The sequence below is a fragment of the Colobus angolensis genome, unplaced genomic scaffold, assembly GCF_000951035.1.
Source record: "Colobus angolensis palliatus isolate OR3802 unplaced genomic scaffold, Cang.pa_1.0 Scaffold59, whole genome shotgun sequence".
Classification (NCBI taxonomy): domain Eukaryota; kingdom Metazoa; phylum Chordata; class Mammalia; order Primates; family Cercopithecidae; genus Colobus; species Colobus angolensis.
This window is the reverse complement of record NW_012119487.1, coordinates 9,864,083-9,882,106: the sequence shown is the minus strand read 5'-3', so window position 1 is coordinate 9,882,106 and position 18,024 is coordinate 9,864,083. Positions and strand designations below refer to the sequence as shown.

The 18,024-nt window shown below is 50.5% G+C and overlaps 1 protein-coding gene across 2 annotated transcripts in view; it reads right to left on the bottom strand.

Annotated features, from left to right (window-relative positions):
• The window catches only part of ABCA3 (ATP-binding cassette, sub-family A (ABC1), member 3), a 60,966-nt gene extending 47,117 nt beyond the window's left edge, over positions 1-13,849 (bottom strand). For both annotated transcript variants that reach the window (XM_011962404.1, XM_011962405.1), the window contains exons 1-9: positions 13,643-13,849; positions 12,422-12,733; positions 10,080-10,159; positions 9,677-9,941; positions 8,068-8,195; positions 7,147-7,312; positions 3,942-4,201; positions 1,409-1,525; positions 1,044-1,164 (exon numbers count right to left, since the gene is read on the bottom strand). In XM_011962404.1, coding sequence (XP_011817794.1) covers positions 1,044-1,164; positions 1,409-1,525; positions 3,942-4,201; positions 7,147-7,312; positions 8,068-8,195; positions 9,677-9,941; positions 10,080-10,133 — 1,111 coding nt within the window. In that variant the 5' untranslated portion in view covers positions 10,134-10,159; positions 12,422-12,733; positions 13,643-13,849. The remainder of the gene's footprint in view (positions 1-1,043; positions 1,165-1,408; positions 1,526-3,941; positions 4,202-7,146; positions 7,313-8,067; positions 8,196-9,676; positions 9,942-10,079; positions 10,160-12,421; positions 12,734-13,642) is intronic.
• Between the last annotated feature and the right edge of the window lie 4,175 nt (positions 13,850-18,024).

Below are 18,024 nucleotides of genomic sequence, written 5' to 3'. Positions count from 1 at the left end.
GCCCCTCTTTTTTTGAAGAGAAAGAAATCAAAGAATTGGGTGGAAGCCAATCCCACTCTTTACTATTTTCCAAACATCTGATTATCTTGACCCACCCTCCATAGCTTTGCAGCCAATGAACAATTCAGCTACAAAAACAGCAAAGGCCAGGCGCAGTGGCTCAACCTGTAATCCCAGCACTTTGGGAGGCCAAGGAGGGTGGATCACTTGAGGTCAGGAGTTCAAGACCAGCCTGGACAACATGGTGAAACTCCGTCTCTACTAAAAATGCAAAAAAAAAAAAAAGAAATTCGCCAGTCGTGGCGGCGTGTGCCTGTAATCCCAGCTACTCAGGAGGCTGAGGCACAGGAATCACTTCAACCCAGAGGCAGAGATTGCAGTGAGCTGAGATCACACTACTGCACTCCAGACTGAGCAACAGAGCAACACTGTCTCAACTAAAAAAAAAAAAAAGGGAACCTCTTAGAGTGGTGGTGAGGTTGGAGTTTTATCTGGGAGAAGGCTGGGCGTACTGAATAACTTCACTTTTTGGAATTTTAGAGTTAAGTAATTAAGTGAAACATTAAAGGTGATCACTAAAGAAAGAGAAACACAACTTTTAGCCTCTGAACCATCCGAGGTAAAAGGCACGAGAGGAGACTTTACCAGCCCAACAGAAGGCAGGAAAGGAAAAGAAAGCAGCAAAGGAGAATGACAACAAAGTGAACACACACAATCCAGACACGAGAAACTACCTTCAGCGTAACTGTCACCGCAAGGCTCTGCGCACAGCTGGGCTCACTGTCCTCACTTTCAGCTCACAGTCCCTTTGGGCAGCTGGACAGCACTCGGCATGGCCAGCCACACACCTGCCTTCTCTGAATTCTCCTTCTCCCTAAATTACATTGACTCTCTTCCTCCCAGTCCGACCTACCCCTGGTCAACTCCTCCCTGGGCAGGTCCACCAGGGCCCTCTCCCTTCCAATCACAGCCTCTGGGTTATTTCCATGCAGATGGCCTTTGGCCCCTTGGCAACCCCACTCTGCCCCATGACTGGGACTCACCTTTGCTGAAGAAGGTGCTGACCATGAAGCTGAAGGAGATGGTAGAGATGGCAAAGCACAGCAGGAAGGCCAGCACCAGGGAGGGGTCGCTGCGGGACAGCACGGCTACATCCGGCTTCACCTGCAGGACGCAGGCAGGAGTCAGGCAGGGCAGGCCGGCGGAGGTGGACCAGGAGGACTCCTGACCATCCCTGCTCACAGGGACCTGGCTCCACCAAGAGGAGTGGGACATCCACCGCTCCTCTCCCCGATGAGGAACAGATTCTCTCTGAAGTCACTGACCACAGAGTTCTTCCCAAGAGGGCCCTCCTGGGGTATCCTGGCTCTCCCCGTCCTCGCCAGAGCCCCACCGACGCCACGCTCACCTTGACACAGAAGAGCAGGGTCATGAAGGAAGCAGCGATGAGGAGGAAGAGGAAGAACAAGAGGAACCAGGCGCTCCAGTGCAGCCAGCTGCTGAGCCCCATCATGCGCATGTACTCCTGGGGAGAGAAGCTGCCACGCTGCTGGGGGCCCGCCACTGCCCGCCAGGACGGCATGTGCCAGGCTGGACGGCAGCAGGCCTTAATCCGACTGTCCCAGCAGCCCCGCATTCGACAACGTTTAGCCTCAAGTGGAAAATAAAACTGCCCTCTTCTATCTTTCCTCTTTTTTTTTTTTTTTGGAGACAGGGTCTCGCCGTGTCACCCAGGCTGGAGTGCAGTGGCACAGTCATAGATCACTGCAGCCTTGAACTCCTGGACTCGAGTGAGCCTCCCATCTCACCCTCCTGAGTAGCTGGGACTACTGATGGCTGCCACCATGCCTGGTTCCTTTTAAAAATTTGTTGGTAGAGACAGGGTCTTACTATGTCGGCCAGGCTCATCTTGCTCAAACTCCTGGGCTCAAGTGATCTGCCTGCCTCAGTCTCCCAAAGTGCTGGGATTACAGGTATGAGCCACTGCACCCGGCCAGCCTTCTATTCTGTGGAGCGATTCCACGCTCCCAGCGCATGCTCCCCAGGCTTTCTTGGTACTTGAGATTGTCCCCTGAAGCCGTGCGATGCAGCTTGGGCCCTACGTCAAGTGGCAGGAGCCCAGCCCCTCTGGGGGTGGGCCGAAAGACCCTGCCAGTTCCCAACCACACCAACACCAGCCTCCTTGGCCATGAGACGTGACAGCAGATCAGACCATAGCTGTGGATGCCATAGCCATTCATTCCCTTGTCCTCCCCTACTCTGAAAGGAGAGGCCCAGAACCTCCGCAGTGAAGGATGAGGCGCAGTGATGGGACAGCTCTGACCACACCTTCCTTCCTCACCTGCCCCACCAAGGAGTCAGGAGTGGTGATGAGGAAACCCAGTTCCTCCACTGACCAAAAGTGCCTGGGGAGTCGTGGGCCGGCCACACTGACCAATATGGCAGCCAGCAGCCGGGTGTGGCTGTTTCAACTGAAGTTAATTAAAAATAAAGTTAAAAATTCAGCTCCTTCCCCGTTTCAACTGAAGTTAGTTAAAAATAAAGTTAAAAATTCAGCTCCTTCCTTCCTTCCCTCCCTCCTTCTTTCTTTCATTTCATTTTTCTTTCTTTCTTTTCTTTTTCTTTGCTTTCTCTCTCCTTCCTTCCTTCCTTTTTTCTGTTTTCTTTCTCTCTCTCTCTTTCTTTCTTGGAGTCTTGCTCTGCTGCCCAGGCTGGAGTGCAGTGGCATGATCTCGGCTCACTGTAACCTCCACCTCCTGGGTTCAAGTGATTCTCATGCCTCAGCCTCCCGAGCAGCTGGGATTACAGGTGCACGCTACCATGCACGGCTAATGTTTGTATTTTTAGTAGAGACGGGGTTTCACCATGTTGTCAGGGCTAGTCTTGAACTCCTGACCTCAAGTGATCCGCCCGCCTCAACCTCCCAAAGTGCTGGGATTACAGGTGTGTGCCAACACCCAGGGTTAGCCCTTTCTTATGCATCATTTCTGACCTCCGGAACAGCAGAAGAGGAGCACTATGGTCTCTCACATTCCCACTGCTTGGGTTCAGTTTTACGTTTTGCCTTATTTGTTTGATCTGTGTATCTGTACAAGTCTATGTGCACACAACTTTTTTCAGAATCATTTTATAGCCCACTGCTGACTCCCTCAATGCTGCACAGTTTTATTAAAGTTATTTATGGCACCAGATCAACAACCAGACAGCCTCAAAACCAGCCCCTGGCCGGGTGCAACGGCTCATGCCTATAATCCCAGCACTACGGCAGCCTGAGATGGGAGGCTGAAATGGGAGAATTTCTTGAGGCCAAGAGTTTGAGACCAGCCTTGGCAATATAGAAAGACTTCCACCTCTGCAACAAAAAAAATGAGCTGGCTGTGGTGGTGCACACCTGTAGTCCCAGCTACTTGGCAGGTGGAGGTGGGAAGATCACTTGAGCAAGGGGAGGTTGAGGCTGCAGTGAGCAGTGTTTGCACCCCTGCACTCGAGCCTCGGTAGCAGAGCGAGACCCTGTCTCTAAGAAAAAATAATACTAGGCCAGGCGCGGTGGCTCATGTCTGTAATCCCAGCACTTTGGGAGGCCGAGGTGGGCGGATCACGAGGTCAGGAGATCGAGACCATCCTGGCTAACACGGTGAAACCCTGTCTCTACTAAAAATACAAAAAATTATCTGGGCGTGGTGGTGGGTGCCTGTAGTCCCAGCTACTCAGGAGGCTGAGGCAGGAGAATGGCGTGAACCCGGGAGGCAGAGCTTGCAGTGAGCCAAGATCGCGCCACTGTACTCCAGCCTGGGAGACAGAGCGAGACTCTGTCTCAAAAAAAAAAAACAAAAACAAAAACAAAAAAAGAAAAAATAATACCAAAACACCAAGCCCTTGGACATGGCCTCCCCAGGACAGCGCGGTTTCTAGAGTGTTGGGAAGTCAATGCGAGCAGTCACCTTCAGCCTCCTTTCTTTCTCCTGCACGACAGCACGGGCAATGGTGAGCGCGGTGTAGGTGAAGCTGAGCAGCAGCAGCAAGGGCAGCTGGTATTGGATGGCCACGAGGAAGGGGTCTGCAATGAACGGCGGGTACGGGAACCTCTTGATGGTCACCGTCAGTCTCTGGAATAGCTGGTGTGTGGCAGCATTGGCATGGTACTGCATGATGGCCCGGTCCACAGCATGCTGCACAGCCAGGAAGCCTTCCCGGATGTACCCTGGGTGCGGGAGCAGAAGATGGCCCAGCCACCTCAAGGAGCTGCTCTTGAGGGCGGAGGGCCATGTGCATGGGGTCCATGGGGGAAGGGATGCTTGGGGCAACAGAGTGACCTCGGCTCAGGACCCCCGTGGCGGCTCAGTGGTACCACGGGAGAAGGAAGGAAACGCACCACATACTGACAGCAAATGAGAAGAGTGATGTGATTGTCACTTCCACTTTGTAACTAACGCAACACACAAACAAATCACATACATGATCACCTTTTTTTTTTTTTTTCCGAGATGGAGTCTTGCTCTGTGGCCCAGGATGGAGTGCAGTGGCACGATCTTGGCTCACTACAACCTCGACCTCCCAGGTTAAAGCGATTCTCCTGCCTTAGTCTCCCAAGTAGCTGGAACTACAGGCACCCGCCACCACACTCAGCTAATTTTTTGTATTTTTATTAGAGACAGGGTTTCACCATGTTAGCTAGGATGGCTCAATCTCCTGACCTCATGAACCACCCGCCTCAGCCTCCCAACGTGCTAGGATTACAGGCATGAGCCACCATGCCTGGCCTTTTTTTTTTTCTGAGACAGAGTCTCGCTTTCTCACTCAGGCTGGAGTGTAGTGGCACGATCTCAGCTCACTGCAACCTCTGCCTCCTGGGTTCAAGCAATTTGTCTGCCTCAGCCTCCCAAGTAGCTGGGATTATAGGTGCATGCCACCATGCCTGGCTTTTCTCTTTTTTTTTTTTTTTTGTATTTTTAGTAGAGACGGGGTTTCACTATATTGGCCAGCCAGGCTGGTCTCAAACTTCTCATCTCAGGTGATCCACCTGCTTCAGCTTCCCAATGCTGGGATGACAGGTGTGAGCCACTGTGCCCAGCCGTGAGGGCTGAATTCTCATCAGGCGTATTAGTAGGTGTAAGGCATGGACACCTGGAGGCAATAGTGGGGCTACAATTGACCAGCCCCTGTGCGATGCCACTCTCACACACGTTCTATCTCCTGGGGCTTTCCTAGGAGCTGGTTTTTCCAGCCAACTTTTCTTCCCCCTCAGGTTCTCTGTCTTGCTGAGGACTAACTGACTATTCTTAGTAACAAAACGTTTTTTTCTAACAAAAGATATTTGCTCTGTGTCATCTGCCACAAAGGTTTTCCCCAGTCTGCTACGTGCTTTTTTTTTTTTTTTTTAATCACCATTAGGCCTTTTCATGTTGGGCAAATTTTCAGTTTGTACATGCTGAAATCTGTCAGTCTTTTCCTTTGAGATTGCTTTTCTCTTGCTTCCAAGCTTAGGGAATTGTTCCCCAAAAACAGGAGGGAGCTGATGAACTCCTGCCCAGTCCCTGGTCTCAGCAGCCAGTGTCCCCTACTGCAGTCCCCTGCTGCAGCAAGCATCATGTGTGACAGCCGGACATAGCTTCTCCTGAGCCCCAGACTGGGTGACCTGTCAAAGGCCTTTCTCTGGGGCCTCGCACACCCCATACCAGGTCTTGTTCATCTTAGTTCCTTTTCTAGATGTAAAATCTTGCCCTAAAGCATTAGCCTGGTGGCAGCCCTGGCACCAGTAAGGAACACCGCTAAGCGCTGGCTGCAAGCATGCTGCCTCCTGCCTGCCTGGTACTTGTGTCTCAGAGTCAAGCCTCATGGAGGGACGGGACATTGCTGTGACTTCCATGGCAAACTTCCATGAGTTCTGTCTCCTGCCAGACCTGTGAAATATGGCGTTCTCCAGAACACCCTGGACTTCCACCCAGAACCTGTAGTGGGGTCTTGCCTGGCCTGACAGCTAAGCCTAGTCCTGCGTACAAGTCACTTCTTGGCTGTCCCTAGTTCAGTTCCAAGACAAGACCGTGCTTCAGAGGAGGCACATATTCCAACCGCTTGCCACATCCACATGAAGACAAACACTGATAGGGCATCAGAGTAACCAAGATCTGGCTTCCATGAACACCACACTGATTCCGTGACGCCATGGATCAGGTGCACAAGGACCACAGAGCTAAAAATGCCAGTAAGTCTGCACACAGAGAAGGCCAGGAAGAAAAGGAAAATGTAAACCAAGCCCCAAGAACGCAAACTGAAGCTTTTAAAAGCTCAAACACAGCTGGGCGCAGTGGCTCACGCCTGTAATCTCAGAACTTTGGGAGGCCGAGGCGGGTGGATCATGAGATCAAGAGATCGAGACCATCCTGGTCAACATGGTGAAACCCCATCTCTACTAAAAATACAAAAATTAGCTGGGCGTGGTGGTGGGTGCCTGTAATTCCAGCTACTCGGGAGGCTGAGGCAGCAGAATTGCTTGAACCCGGGACGCAGAGGTTGCAGTGAGCCGAGGCTGCGCCACTGCACTCCAGCCTGGCGACAGAGCAAGATTTTGTCTTAAAAAAAAAATAAGCCAGGTGCAGTGGCTCATGCCTGTAATCCCAGCACTCTGGGAGGCCGAGGTGGGTGGATCACAAGGTCAGGAGATTGAGACCGTCCTGGCCAGCACAGTGAAACCCCATCTCTACTAAAAATACAAAAAATTAGCCGGGCGTGGTGGCGTGCGCCTGTAGTTCAAGTTACTCAGGAGGCTGAGGCAGGAGAATGGCGTGAACCCGGGAGGCGGAGCTTGCAGTGAGCCGAGATTGTGCCACCGCACTCCAGCCTGGGTGACAGAGAGAGACTCCATCTCAGAAAAAAAAAAAAGCCAAAATACAAATGTTTCATTCAAGAGCATGTCTTCCAAGAGCATGTCTTCCAGGATATAGGGCGAGGGCCTTTGCTATCTTCAAGGATTATTTTAGTCTTTTAGAAACCAGTTATGCTGGATGTTTTATTTTTCCTATAAACAAGAGTAAATGTTCCTGAAAATATTTCTTCAAGATATACTTTAGAAAGGTGGGGCTGCCGCCATGTAACTGTCACTAGTCAACAGCCCAGGCTGGTAACACGAACCCTAACCGAGCTTCTCACCAGGTTCTCCGCCATCAGGGGATGTAGGTTCCCTTGGCCCTGGGTTTGGGAATAGCGGGAAAAGGGAAGTAGTGTGCCAGCCTTCTGTCTCTTTCAGGAAAAAGGAGCCTGTTTGGGTCCACATGTAATTTCTCCGTGTGTAACTGAACCGTAGATGATATTTCACCTGTGGAAACAAAGAGAAAACCAGCTGTTCTGAGAGATCCAGACAGAGGGGCAAACAACAAGGTGAAGTGGGAGAGTGCTTGGGGGGCTGTCACCACCAAGGCTGTCACAGCCGAGAACTCACCACTCCCCCGCCTCTGAGAATCTCCAGTGGGCCCCAGAATGTCACACTGAGTGGTCCCTGTCCCAGCAGGAGCAGGGAGCCACACAGGGGCCCCTTTTGGGGGGTGGTTCTTGGCCATTCCTCTCTTAATTCCAATGTGAAGTGCCACCAAGCATTCAGGATTCCTGGAGGGCCACCAACCACAATGCTAGATGGACTTGATGGCTTCCTAATTTTAATGTCATCAGGCAAGCAAAAATCTCACTTTCCTTCTTTCCTTTTTTCTGCCAGATCGTATTTAAGTCCTAAATATCTGCTACTTTCCTTATCTATCTCATCAAACTCTGTCCACAGAGGCCTGGAGACCAGTAACGTCTTTCATAAAATGAGGGAACAGTAAGGAGCTTGGGATGGCCAAGAAAGGCAGGTGCATTTTCTAACCTGTTCTGTCCCATGGGTTAAAATGTCACCAGGGTCCCCTTGGCGGGGACTGTGATGGTGCTATCAGACTCAAAGGACAGACTGCTATTTACTCGCAGGCAGGCAGAGGTTTAAGGGAAAGCAGTGCCTTTTACAGGTTGAACTAGCGACGCGGGAGGAAGCAGAGGCCTTGCTGATGGGCTGCGACTGCTTGGCCCGGCCACATGTCTCACCGCCAGCGGCAGGGGCTCCTTGCTGTGGTTGAAGGGGTGCTCGAAGACTACGGCGGCCAGCACGCTGGACGAGCGGTTGTCATACCTAATGTAGTCCTCAAAGTCCTTCTCAGAGGGAAAGCTGCGCACTGTGGAGAGAGAGCACAGGAGCTACAGTTGCCCAATCTACCCTCCTCCTTGAAAAATCTGGGTGGTTCAGGTCACCGGCAGATGAAAGACGGCAAACCCTTTATGGCTTTGTAAACCCTTCCTGAGACTCAAGGTGGCTTTCATCTTTGGCAGAGGGACAGGCTGCCATCAAGGAGGGCAGAACAGCAGGGTCAGGGCCCTAGGCAGGGGATTCTCCCGGCGCGGTTTTTCGGAGCAGAGCTGGAGGCTCCGGGCAGCGCCTGCAGCAAGGCCCAGTAGCGCAAACCCACCATCCACCCTGCACTGCGCTCTGCAGCCCACGGTGGCTTCTCTGTCTCAAAACCAGAATGGTGTGTTTTTAGAAATGGAGTGGACACTAACTCAGAGTGTCTCAAAGGTTTTTCCTATCATCCAGATACTCTTTTACAATTCAGAAAGGGTTTTACTATCGTCATTTTATGAGGGACCAAGGCACTTCCTCTGAGTGTTTGCTACATGGAATTCAAGCCTGGGAGGTAAATGCCCAAATGAGGAGGGGAAAATGGACAACACCTTCCATCCCCATAGCAAGGGGTTAGGAACGGTGAGCAGCACACGCAGCGGGAGTTCCCTTCTCAGGCTTTCTCAGCACTGTTTTCAGAGCTGCCCACCCGAAACCACGTCCCCGAAACCACGTCCCAGAAAAGATTCTTGGTGCCACACGCTCAAACCGTGCCCTGCCCTTGTCACAAAAGGGCTTTCCTTGGCTCAAGTCCACCCAGGCATCCCTGTCAAGTCCTGTCTACCCTGCTGACTGTCAGATGCAGTTCCAGGGCCTGGTACTGCTAAGGCTGCTGCACCTGCTGCTCCCCGGGGTCCTCATAGCTCTGGACAGGTGGGCGGCCAGCCCTGGTCCCATTGTACAATGAGGCATGGCCACAGAGAAGGTGGGGGATTCCCTGGGTGGCTCAGCGACCAAGAGGAGACTTGATGCTAGATGGGCTTGATGGCTTCCTAGTCTTAATGCCATCAGGCAAGCAAAAACCTCACTTTCTTTTTTCCCTTTTTCTGCCAGGTTGTATTTAAGTCCCAATATCTGCTACTTTTCTTGTCTATCTTATTGGACTCCGTTCATAGAGTCCTGGAGACCAATAATGTCTTGTAAAATGAGGGAACAGAAAGGAGCCTGAGGCAAATGCAGGCAGGTGCATTTTCTTACCTGTTCTGCTCCACGGGTTAAAATGTCACCAGGGTCCCTTTGGTGGGGATTGAGACAGTGCTATCGGACCCAAAGTGCTATTTACTCACAGGCAGGTACAGGTTTAAGGGAAAGCAGGGTCCTTTACAGGTTGAAGTAGTGACGTGGGAGGAAACGGAGGCCAAGTCTGGACAGGGTGAGCTCCTCACCCAGCTGCTTCGCAGATCCTGGGCTTGACCCCTGCCTGCCCAGCCCCGTGGAGACACCACCAGGTCCGGCACCGAGAGCCTTGGCATGTCTCACCTCGCATGTTGATCACAAGTGCCCTGCGCACTGTCTCCGTGACGGTCTTGGCAGCGTCACTGTGAGAAGGGATGTAGGCGAGCTCCCAGGTGTCTCCCGGCGGAGGGAAGGTGAAGAACAGAGGCAGTTCCTGGATGGACTGGCCTGGGTAGATGGTGGCATTGGGCACATTTTCCGACTGAATCTTCAAGCGAAGCCAGATCAGGATCCCAGAAAACAGCAATGGCAGGAAGAGTTCCAGGACCGTCACCAGGACTTTCCGTTTCTGGAAGAGATATTACAGGGCACACTGATGGGCTGCAAGGCAGAATCAGGGGCATGTAAACAACCCCTCCCTCAAGGGCATCCCCAGAAGCCTCTGGGCTGGGCACGCAGCTGACCTCCCTCCGGGGTCTGGACGCACCTGCAGGGTGTAGTTCTTCCAGAGGAGGAGCGCCAGCTGCCTGAGCACAGCCATCGTCTTGCTGGAAAGGACGTCCAGTGCTAGTTACAGACCAAAGACAGAGAGCATGGGTGCGCAATGTGAGTGGGGATGTGGGGGAAAAGCCACAGACCCTTTTTCCTCCACGTCTCTCACCTTCTTTTGTGCCACTTTAACTCCAAACACCCCTGGAGGGAAGGGTACAAGGCCTGTGGCATGCCAACCCTCAGTGCTCTACCCTGCATATCCAAAGATCACTGTCTTTTTGGCTGGGCACAGTGGCTCACGCCTGTAATCCCAACACTTTGGGAGGCCGAGGCAGGTGGATCACTTGAAATCAGGAGTTCGAGACCAGCCTGGCCAACATGGTGAAACCCCCTCTACTGAAAATACAAAAATTAGCTGGGTGTGGTGGCGGGCACCTGTAATCCCAGCTACTTGGGAGGCTGAGGCAGGAGAATTGCTTGAACTTGGGAGGCAGAGGTTGCAGTGAGCCAAGGTCGTGCCATTCACTCCATCCTGGGGGCAACAGAGTAAGACTCTGTCACAAACAGACAGATACCAAAGAAAAGCAAACAGCGTAGTCTTTTTGGAGCCTGACTTGTTCCTTGCTGAATAGAAGATCAGTGACACACTTTTTATGTGCACTGTGACTTCTGTAGTGGTTTTTAAAATTGTTTTTGTTTTTTTGAGACAGGGTCCTACTATGTTGCCCAGGTTGGAGTGCTGTGGTGCGATCACAGCTCACTGCAGCCTCAAACTCCTGGGCTCGTGATCCTCCCGCCTCAGCCTCCCGAGTAGCTGGAACTACAGGTGCATGCCACCACACCTGGCTAATGTTTTTAATTTTTAGTAGAGACCAGGTCTTGCTCTATTTCCCAGGCTGGTCTCGAACTCCTGGCCTCAAGCAATCCTCCAGCTTCATCCTTGTAGTGCTATTTATCATTTGATAAATGCTTCTGGGGTGTTCTCGGTGGTTAATATGGATTTGCTATTTATTAGCAAAATATTCAGGCTTTTAGAATTCCACACCCTTTATTCTTAACCGACACTGAACTCATAAAAGAAAACTCAGCCAGGTGCGTTGGCTCACGCCTGTAATCCCAGCACTTTGGGAGGCCGAGGTGGGTGGATCACAAAGTCAGGAGATCGAGTCCATTCTGGCTAACATGGTGAAACCCCGGCTCTACTAAAAATACAAAAAATTAGCCAGGTGTGGTGGCAGGCGCCTGTAGTCCCAGCTACTCAGGAGGCTGAGGCAGGAGAATGGCATGAACCTGGCAGGCGGAGCTTGCAGTGAGCCGAGATCGTGCCACTGCACTCCAACCTGGGCGACAGAGCAAGACTCCGTTTCAAAATTAAAAAAAAAAAAACTCAACATAGTCTCCTGGATGATTTCTAAGGCTTGGAGACAGCTGTGGAGGGAAGGGGAAAAGAGGGGCTTGGAATTGGGGCCGCCACTGGCCTTGCTGCCCCAGAGCAGGCCTGGGTAGACAGACATGCTGGTGGCGCCATCAGTCACACCCTCTCCTTGGCCCTAAAGACTGGTTTTTCCTGTTGTTATTACAGGTACTGGCATCAGAACCTCACAGCAAAAGACTAGCCATTTTCTTTTTCTTTTTTTTTCTGAGACATAGTCTTGCTCTGTCACCCAGGCTGGAGTGCAGCGGCATGATCCTGGCTCACTGGAACCTCTGCCTCCTGAATTCAAGCGATTCTCCTGCCTCAGCCTCCTGAGTAATTGGGATTGCAGGTGCCTACCACCATGCCTGACTCATTTATATATTTTTAGTAGAGATTCGGTTTTACCATGTTGGTCAGGCTGATTTTGAACTCCTGACCTCAAATGATCTGCCCATCTCAGCCTCCCAAAGTGCTGGGATTATAGGCGTGAGCCACTGTGCCCAGCTACCATTTTCATCTTTACCACTTATCCAACGAAAATTCATCCAAAAAATAATCTATCCTATATTATACAGGAACATGATATTTAAGTCTGGCACATATAATGGGGAAAACGTCTGCCAAAAGATGATCAAATTCAAGTGATAGCAGAAACGAGAGCTTAGATCTGTAAAGGTATCCCCTCAATTTAGGTAAAATCTGTCTTACTAAATTTCAAATATCAGAAACAGAAGCTAGATGTGGTGGCTCATGCTTGTAATCCCAGCACTTTGGGAGGCCAAGGCAGGAGGATCCCTTAAGCCTAGGAGTTCGAGACCAGCCTGGGCAACATAGCAAGACCCTATCTCTATACAAATAAAATAAAATAAAATAAAGGAACAGAGACACTGGACCCAGAGTTGAGTTCATGAGATGCTAACCTGCCAGAGAAGTAGGTAGTCTGAAGTCTGAATAAGTTCAGGTAGGCGCTGCAACACCCAGGAAATAAGAGAAACGTGCTCTGGAAGCTGAGCGCACAGAGGGTGAGGTGTGCAGACGTGGCTGCTCTGTCGTGGAGAGGCAGGGAAGGCGATGGAGGAGAGGTGGTCTAGAGAGCCCCTGGTGCTAGTCCACACGCTACAACTGCAGGCAGAGAGGAGTCCTTCCTGCTCAGCGTCCTTCATGTGTGGAAAAGCCTCCTTGACTCACAGTGGAGGAGTTTCCAGTTCAGTTGCTCAGCTCCACACTCATGGCTGATCCAAACCCAACGTCATCCATCAGCCAGGTTAAGATGGCACGAGATAGAAAGGCAAACAATTAGTCACTCGTTCCTCCATCACCATGAGCTAGCGCTCCCCGACATTGACCCGGGAGACTCCAGCACGTGGGGAAGGGGGTTGTTTGGTTTTTGTAAATGACCCATTTTACTTTTGGTTTGGTTTCAGTCCATTGAAAATCATTTCTATTAAGGCTCTTTTTAAATTAAAACTCTAGCTTTTTTTTTTTTTTTTTATAAGGATGTGGCTGTTGATATCTAATCATATTCAAAATTTATGCTTTAAAGGGCAGTCAATATTTACATGAAACAACTGCAAACAGTTAAGAATTAATTTAAAATATGACTTTTAATGAATGGTATTGTTAAAAAGTGAAGAAATTAAAGCTAAAATAGTATGAAGTGCTAATAACTGGCAATTTAATAAATGATCCCAATTTTTTGAAAATTAATAAGGTAGAAGACCCATCTCAAAGACCCATTCATCATCATCAGTTGCTGATGATGAATAAAACCAGCAGTGACTTAAAGATACACATTAAGTCCCGTGGTTTATAAAAGGTTTCTAGAAGTGGTTTAGGCAAAAAGAGGAGGCCAGTGCCTCCGTTTGGGGCTGTCATCCCAGGGAAGTACATTCCAGATGGGCGTGCGCTTGGCTGAGATGAACGTTCTGCCTCTACCAAGAGAGGAATATAAAACAGTCACGGTTCAAAGAAGTCTTCTGGTTAGAGGAACAGACAACTTCCATTACTGGAAGTCTGGTCAAGAAAGGAAAGATCCCTATGCTTAATCTTGTCCTCTCCAGTCCCAGGGCTGGGAGAGAAGGTCAGACAGACCGACCACCCACCTTCCCACACAGGCTGCAGGGCAGTACCGGGGAACTGACCTGGGTCCCAGGAGAGGCTCCGCACAGCAGGTCTCCCTTCAGGACTACAGGGGAACTGGCCAGGAGGAGGCGGCTCCACACAGAGGGCTCCGGGGTGGGGCCTGAGAGCCTCTGGAGTGGGGCAGGGCAGCCCTGAGGTTTGGGAACACCGCGGCCTCGCAGGACATCAGGAGGGGCCCAGGGCTCACGGGCATGACTCTCCGGCACCTTTGGACAGATGGAGGGTATTTTGAGTGTAACTTGGAAAATAATTACAAAACACCTCTTACCAAAGTAGAAAATAGAAGAGCAAAATAGACTTTGAGTATGTTACTTAAAACTGAGCAGATCTGATAACAAAAAATTTTGGATTTAGAAAATAAACACCTGGCCGGGCACAGAGGCTCACGCCTGAACAATTCCAGCACTTTGGGAGACTGAGCTGGATGGACCACCTGAGGTCAGGAGTTTGAGACCAGCCTGGCCAACATGGCAAAACCCCATCTCTACTAAAAATACAAAAATTAGCCAGACGCGGTGATGGGCACCTGTCCCAGCTACTCGGGAGGCTGAGGTGGGAGGATCGTTTGAACCCGGGAGGCGGAGGTTGCAGTGAGCCGTGAGCCGAGATGGTGCTCACTCATAACTCCGAGATGACTCTGTCTCAAAAAAAAATTTTTTTAAAAAGAATATAAGCTCTACTTTTTTTTTTTTTTTTTCGAGATGGAGTTTCACTCTTGTTGCCCAGGCTGGAGTGCAGTGGTGCCATCTCAACCCACTACAACCTCCACCTCCCAGGTTCAAGCGATTCTCCTACCTCAGCCTCCCAAGTAGCTGTGATTACAAGCACCTGCCACCACATCCAGCTAACTTTAGTAGGGACGGGCCTTCACCATGTTAGCTAGGCTAGTCTCAAACTCCTGACCTCAAGTGATCAGCCGACCTTGGCCTCCCACAGTGTTGGGATGACAGGCGTGAGCCACCATGCCTGGCCAGAAGCTCTGCTTTTCTACTTGTAAGCACTCTGCTTCTACAGCCTCCTCATCCTCTCCTGGCTTCTGGCAGCATCACCCTTTTGCAGACGAAGAAACAAGGAGGAAACGCCTGGCCCAAAATCACACAGCAAGAAGCTGCAAAATCAGGATTTGAACGTTGGCTAGTTTTAACTTCCAAGTCTGTCTTCTAACTACTACACTACCACATCCTGTGGGTCCTAAAAACACAGAACAACTTCCAACTTCATACAAGTTTTGCATATCACTCCTAGAACATAACATCAGAAATTGAAAGGTAAAAAAGACCCCTAAGCCCCACCACCTCAATAAAGTTTTCTTTTCTTTTCTTTTCTTTTCTTTTTTCTGAGACAGAGTCTCGCTCTGTCGCCCAGGCTGGGCATGATCTTGGCTCACTAAAACCTCCACCTCCCAGGTTCAAGTGATCCTCCCGTCTCAGCCTTCCAAACAGCTACAGGCACACGCCACCACGCCTGGTTAATTTTTTGTATTTTTAATAGAGACGAGGTTTCGCCATGTTGGCTAAGCTGGTCTCAAACTCCTGACCTCAAGTGATCTGCCTGCCTCGGTCTCCCAAAGTGCGGGGATTAAAAGCGTGAGCCACCATGCCTGGCCGAGGTTTTATCTCTGTGCCCCCATAGCACCCAGCTTGTTGCTTGGTATGTGCAAGGCTTTATCTAAAGTCTCACTGAACACTATGCTTGCATCTGTTCTGTTTGAGCAAAAGGAATTTAAAGGAAGAGGTCATAGAATTACAAAATCTGGAAAGTTTTTTGTTACAAAAGCAAATGTACACAAAAGAAGGAAGTATTCCTTCTGCACTTGACCCCGAGGCGGCAGAGTCCCCAGAAGTGCTGATGACTGAGGCCCAGGACCGGCCCCGGCTGGGCCCCAATCAGCTATTCTAACTTAAACACTCAGGACTCCAGCCACTCCTACAGTTGCCACCTCCGCCCAGCAAGGGGACAAGAGCAGAGCTTCAAGAACTTCCCTTTGAAGAGGCTCTCTTCACTACTCCTGGGGACACAGCCGGGAAGGGGAAGGCAAACCGTTTCCTCCCTCTATAAAAGGTTTGCTTACTGTTAAAATATTAAATATCACACACGTCATTGAGTATCTCAATGTTTGTCTTTTAGGTAAGCAACTGACTTGGTGCAAAGTGAGCGCATACTGCAGGCTGCTCATTTCTGAGAACTCTCTTGATGGCACAAACTCTTCTACAAATGGTCTTTCCAGTAACTGTCGTCAGCTCAAGAGCCATGGGCTGTGCCAGTTAACGAGCACTTTGGCTCTTCAGGCGGCCACTACTCAGCAGCAAACTGGAGAAATCCCAAACTCCTCCATTTCTTTATTTGTGATCTGTAGGTATTTTTGTGTGCACCATGGGCTTGAATTTGCCACCCAATTCCTATGTGCCCTTTTTTTTTGAGACATGGTCTTGCTTTGTCACCCAGGTTGGAGTGCCGTGGCGCGACCAGGGGTCATTGCAGCCTGGTGATCCTGGGCTCAAGTGATCGTCTTGCTTCAGCCCCCTGAGCAGCTGGGACCACAGGCACCTGCCACCACACCTGGCTACTTATTATATTTTTTGCAGAGATGGAGTCTTGCTATGTTGCCCAGGCTGGTCTGGAACTCCTGGCCTGAAGCAATCTTCCCATCTTGGCCTCCCAAAGTACTGGGACTATAGGTATGAGCCATGATGCCTGGCCCTTATGTGCCCTTTCAAAAGTTTTTATATCTGCATATATGGAGCAAAGGTCACTGGGGATGACAGGTCTTGAGACCCGTGAACAGAAGGGACAGGCCCACATGAGGGGCACAAGACCCATTATGCCACGTGTTCCTGTTGTGTTCTGAGCTCGGGTACACCTCCCTCCATGGAAGCCTGTCCACAAAGGCACAGAGAAATCCACTCATGGGAAGAAGGGGGTCTTGATAAAGCCACAGATGGACCACCCCAAGATGCACAAAGAGAGCCGCCAACCATCACAGGTGGACCACCCCAAGATGCTCAAAGAGAGCCGCCAACCAAGGCTCTGCTCACTTTGCTACAGGTGTGCAGCACAGCGACACCCTTGTGGGTGGTGCTGGTCACATCTGGTGCTTTTCCTTCAGAGGGAGGACCCAACAACCCCATATTGCCACCAGGAGTCTGCCACAGCCAGCCATCATCAAAGGTCTGCGTGCATGGCACTGAGGCACGGAGGACAGTCAGTTAATGTAGGCCGGTAGAATCCCTGGTCTTTTAGGGTATATAAGACAAAAAAGCATTTGTTCATTCAACAATTGCCATGTTTTTGCTGTCTGATGAGCACTTGTACAAGGTACTAAGGATTTGGAAATGAAAATAACATTCTTTTTTTCGTGAAACAGAGTCTCGCTCTATTGCCCAGGCTGGAGTGAAGTGGTGTAATCTCGGCTCACTGTAATCCCCACCTCCTGGGTTCAAGCGATTCTCCTGCCTCAGCCTACCGAGTAGCTGGGATTACATGCATGTGCCACCATGACGGGCCAATTTTTTGTATTTTTAGTAGAGACGGGGTTTCACCATGCTGGTCAGGCTGGTCTCGAACTCTTGACCTTGTGATCCACCCGCCTCGGCCTCCCAAAGTGCGTGCTGGGATTACAGGCATGAGCCACCACGCCTGGCCGATGATAACATTCTTAATGCAAGGAGTTTGCAGTCCCCGAACACTTGCATGCACTGTAATTGCTGTGACTGATGCTAAAAAAACTATGGCAAGATTCAGAAGAAGATAAGAGTTAATCGCGTGTGAGACAGCGAGCAAGCAAGACAGGCAGACGGCCCGGGAGGGTGACGGGGGGAGGTGACCTGGGAGGCCAGTCTTGAATGACTCATTAGTTAGGACAGGAAGGACATTAAGGATCCTGGAGACAGACTGGGTATGGGGAGCAGCGAGTCATTCCGAGTGGCAGTGCAGAGAATGAGCCAGGAAAGGCAGCAGACCCTGGGCTCACGTCATCAAGGCGCCAGACACTGCACCAAGAAGGGAGCTGGGGGTGTGTCCCAACGGGCAGTGATGCTGGGTGAGGGTGACTGGTTTTGTTTAATCCTTTATCCAGGACATGATCTTTTTTGAGGGAGGGGTGCCCAGTAAATATTTGAAAATGTCTAATTCAATGGATCCTGTGGATGAAATCCCCAAACACCACTAATTTTTTTTTTTTTTTTTGAGACGGAGTCTCACGCTATCACTCAGGCTAGAGTGAAGTGGCGTGATCTTGGCACACTGCAACCTCTGCCTCCCGGGTTCAAGCAATTATCCTGCCTCAGCCCAAGTAGCTGAAGAGTACAGGCACCCACCACCACACCCAGCTCATTTTTTGTAGTTTTAGTAGAGACGGGAGTTTTGCCATGTTGGCCTGGCT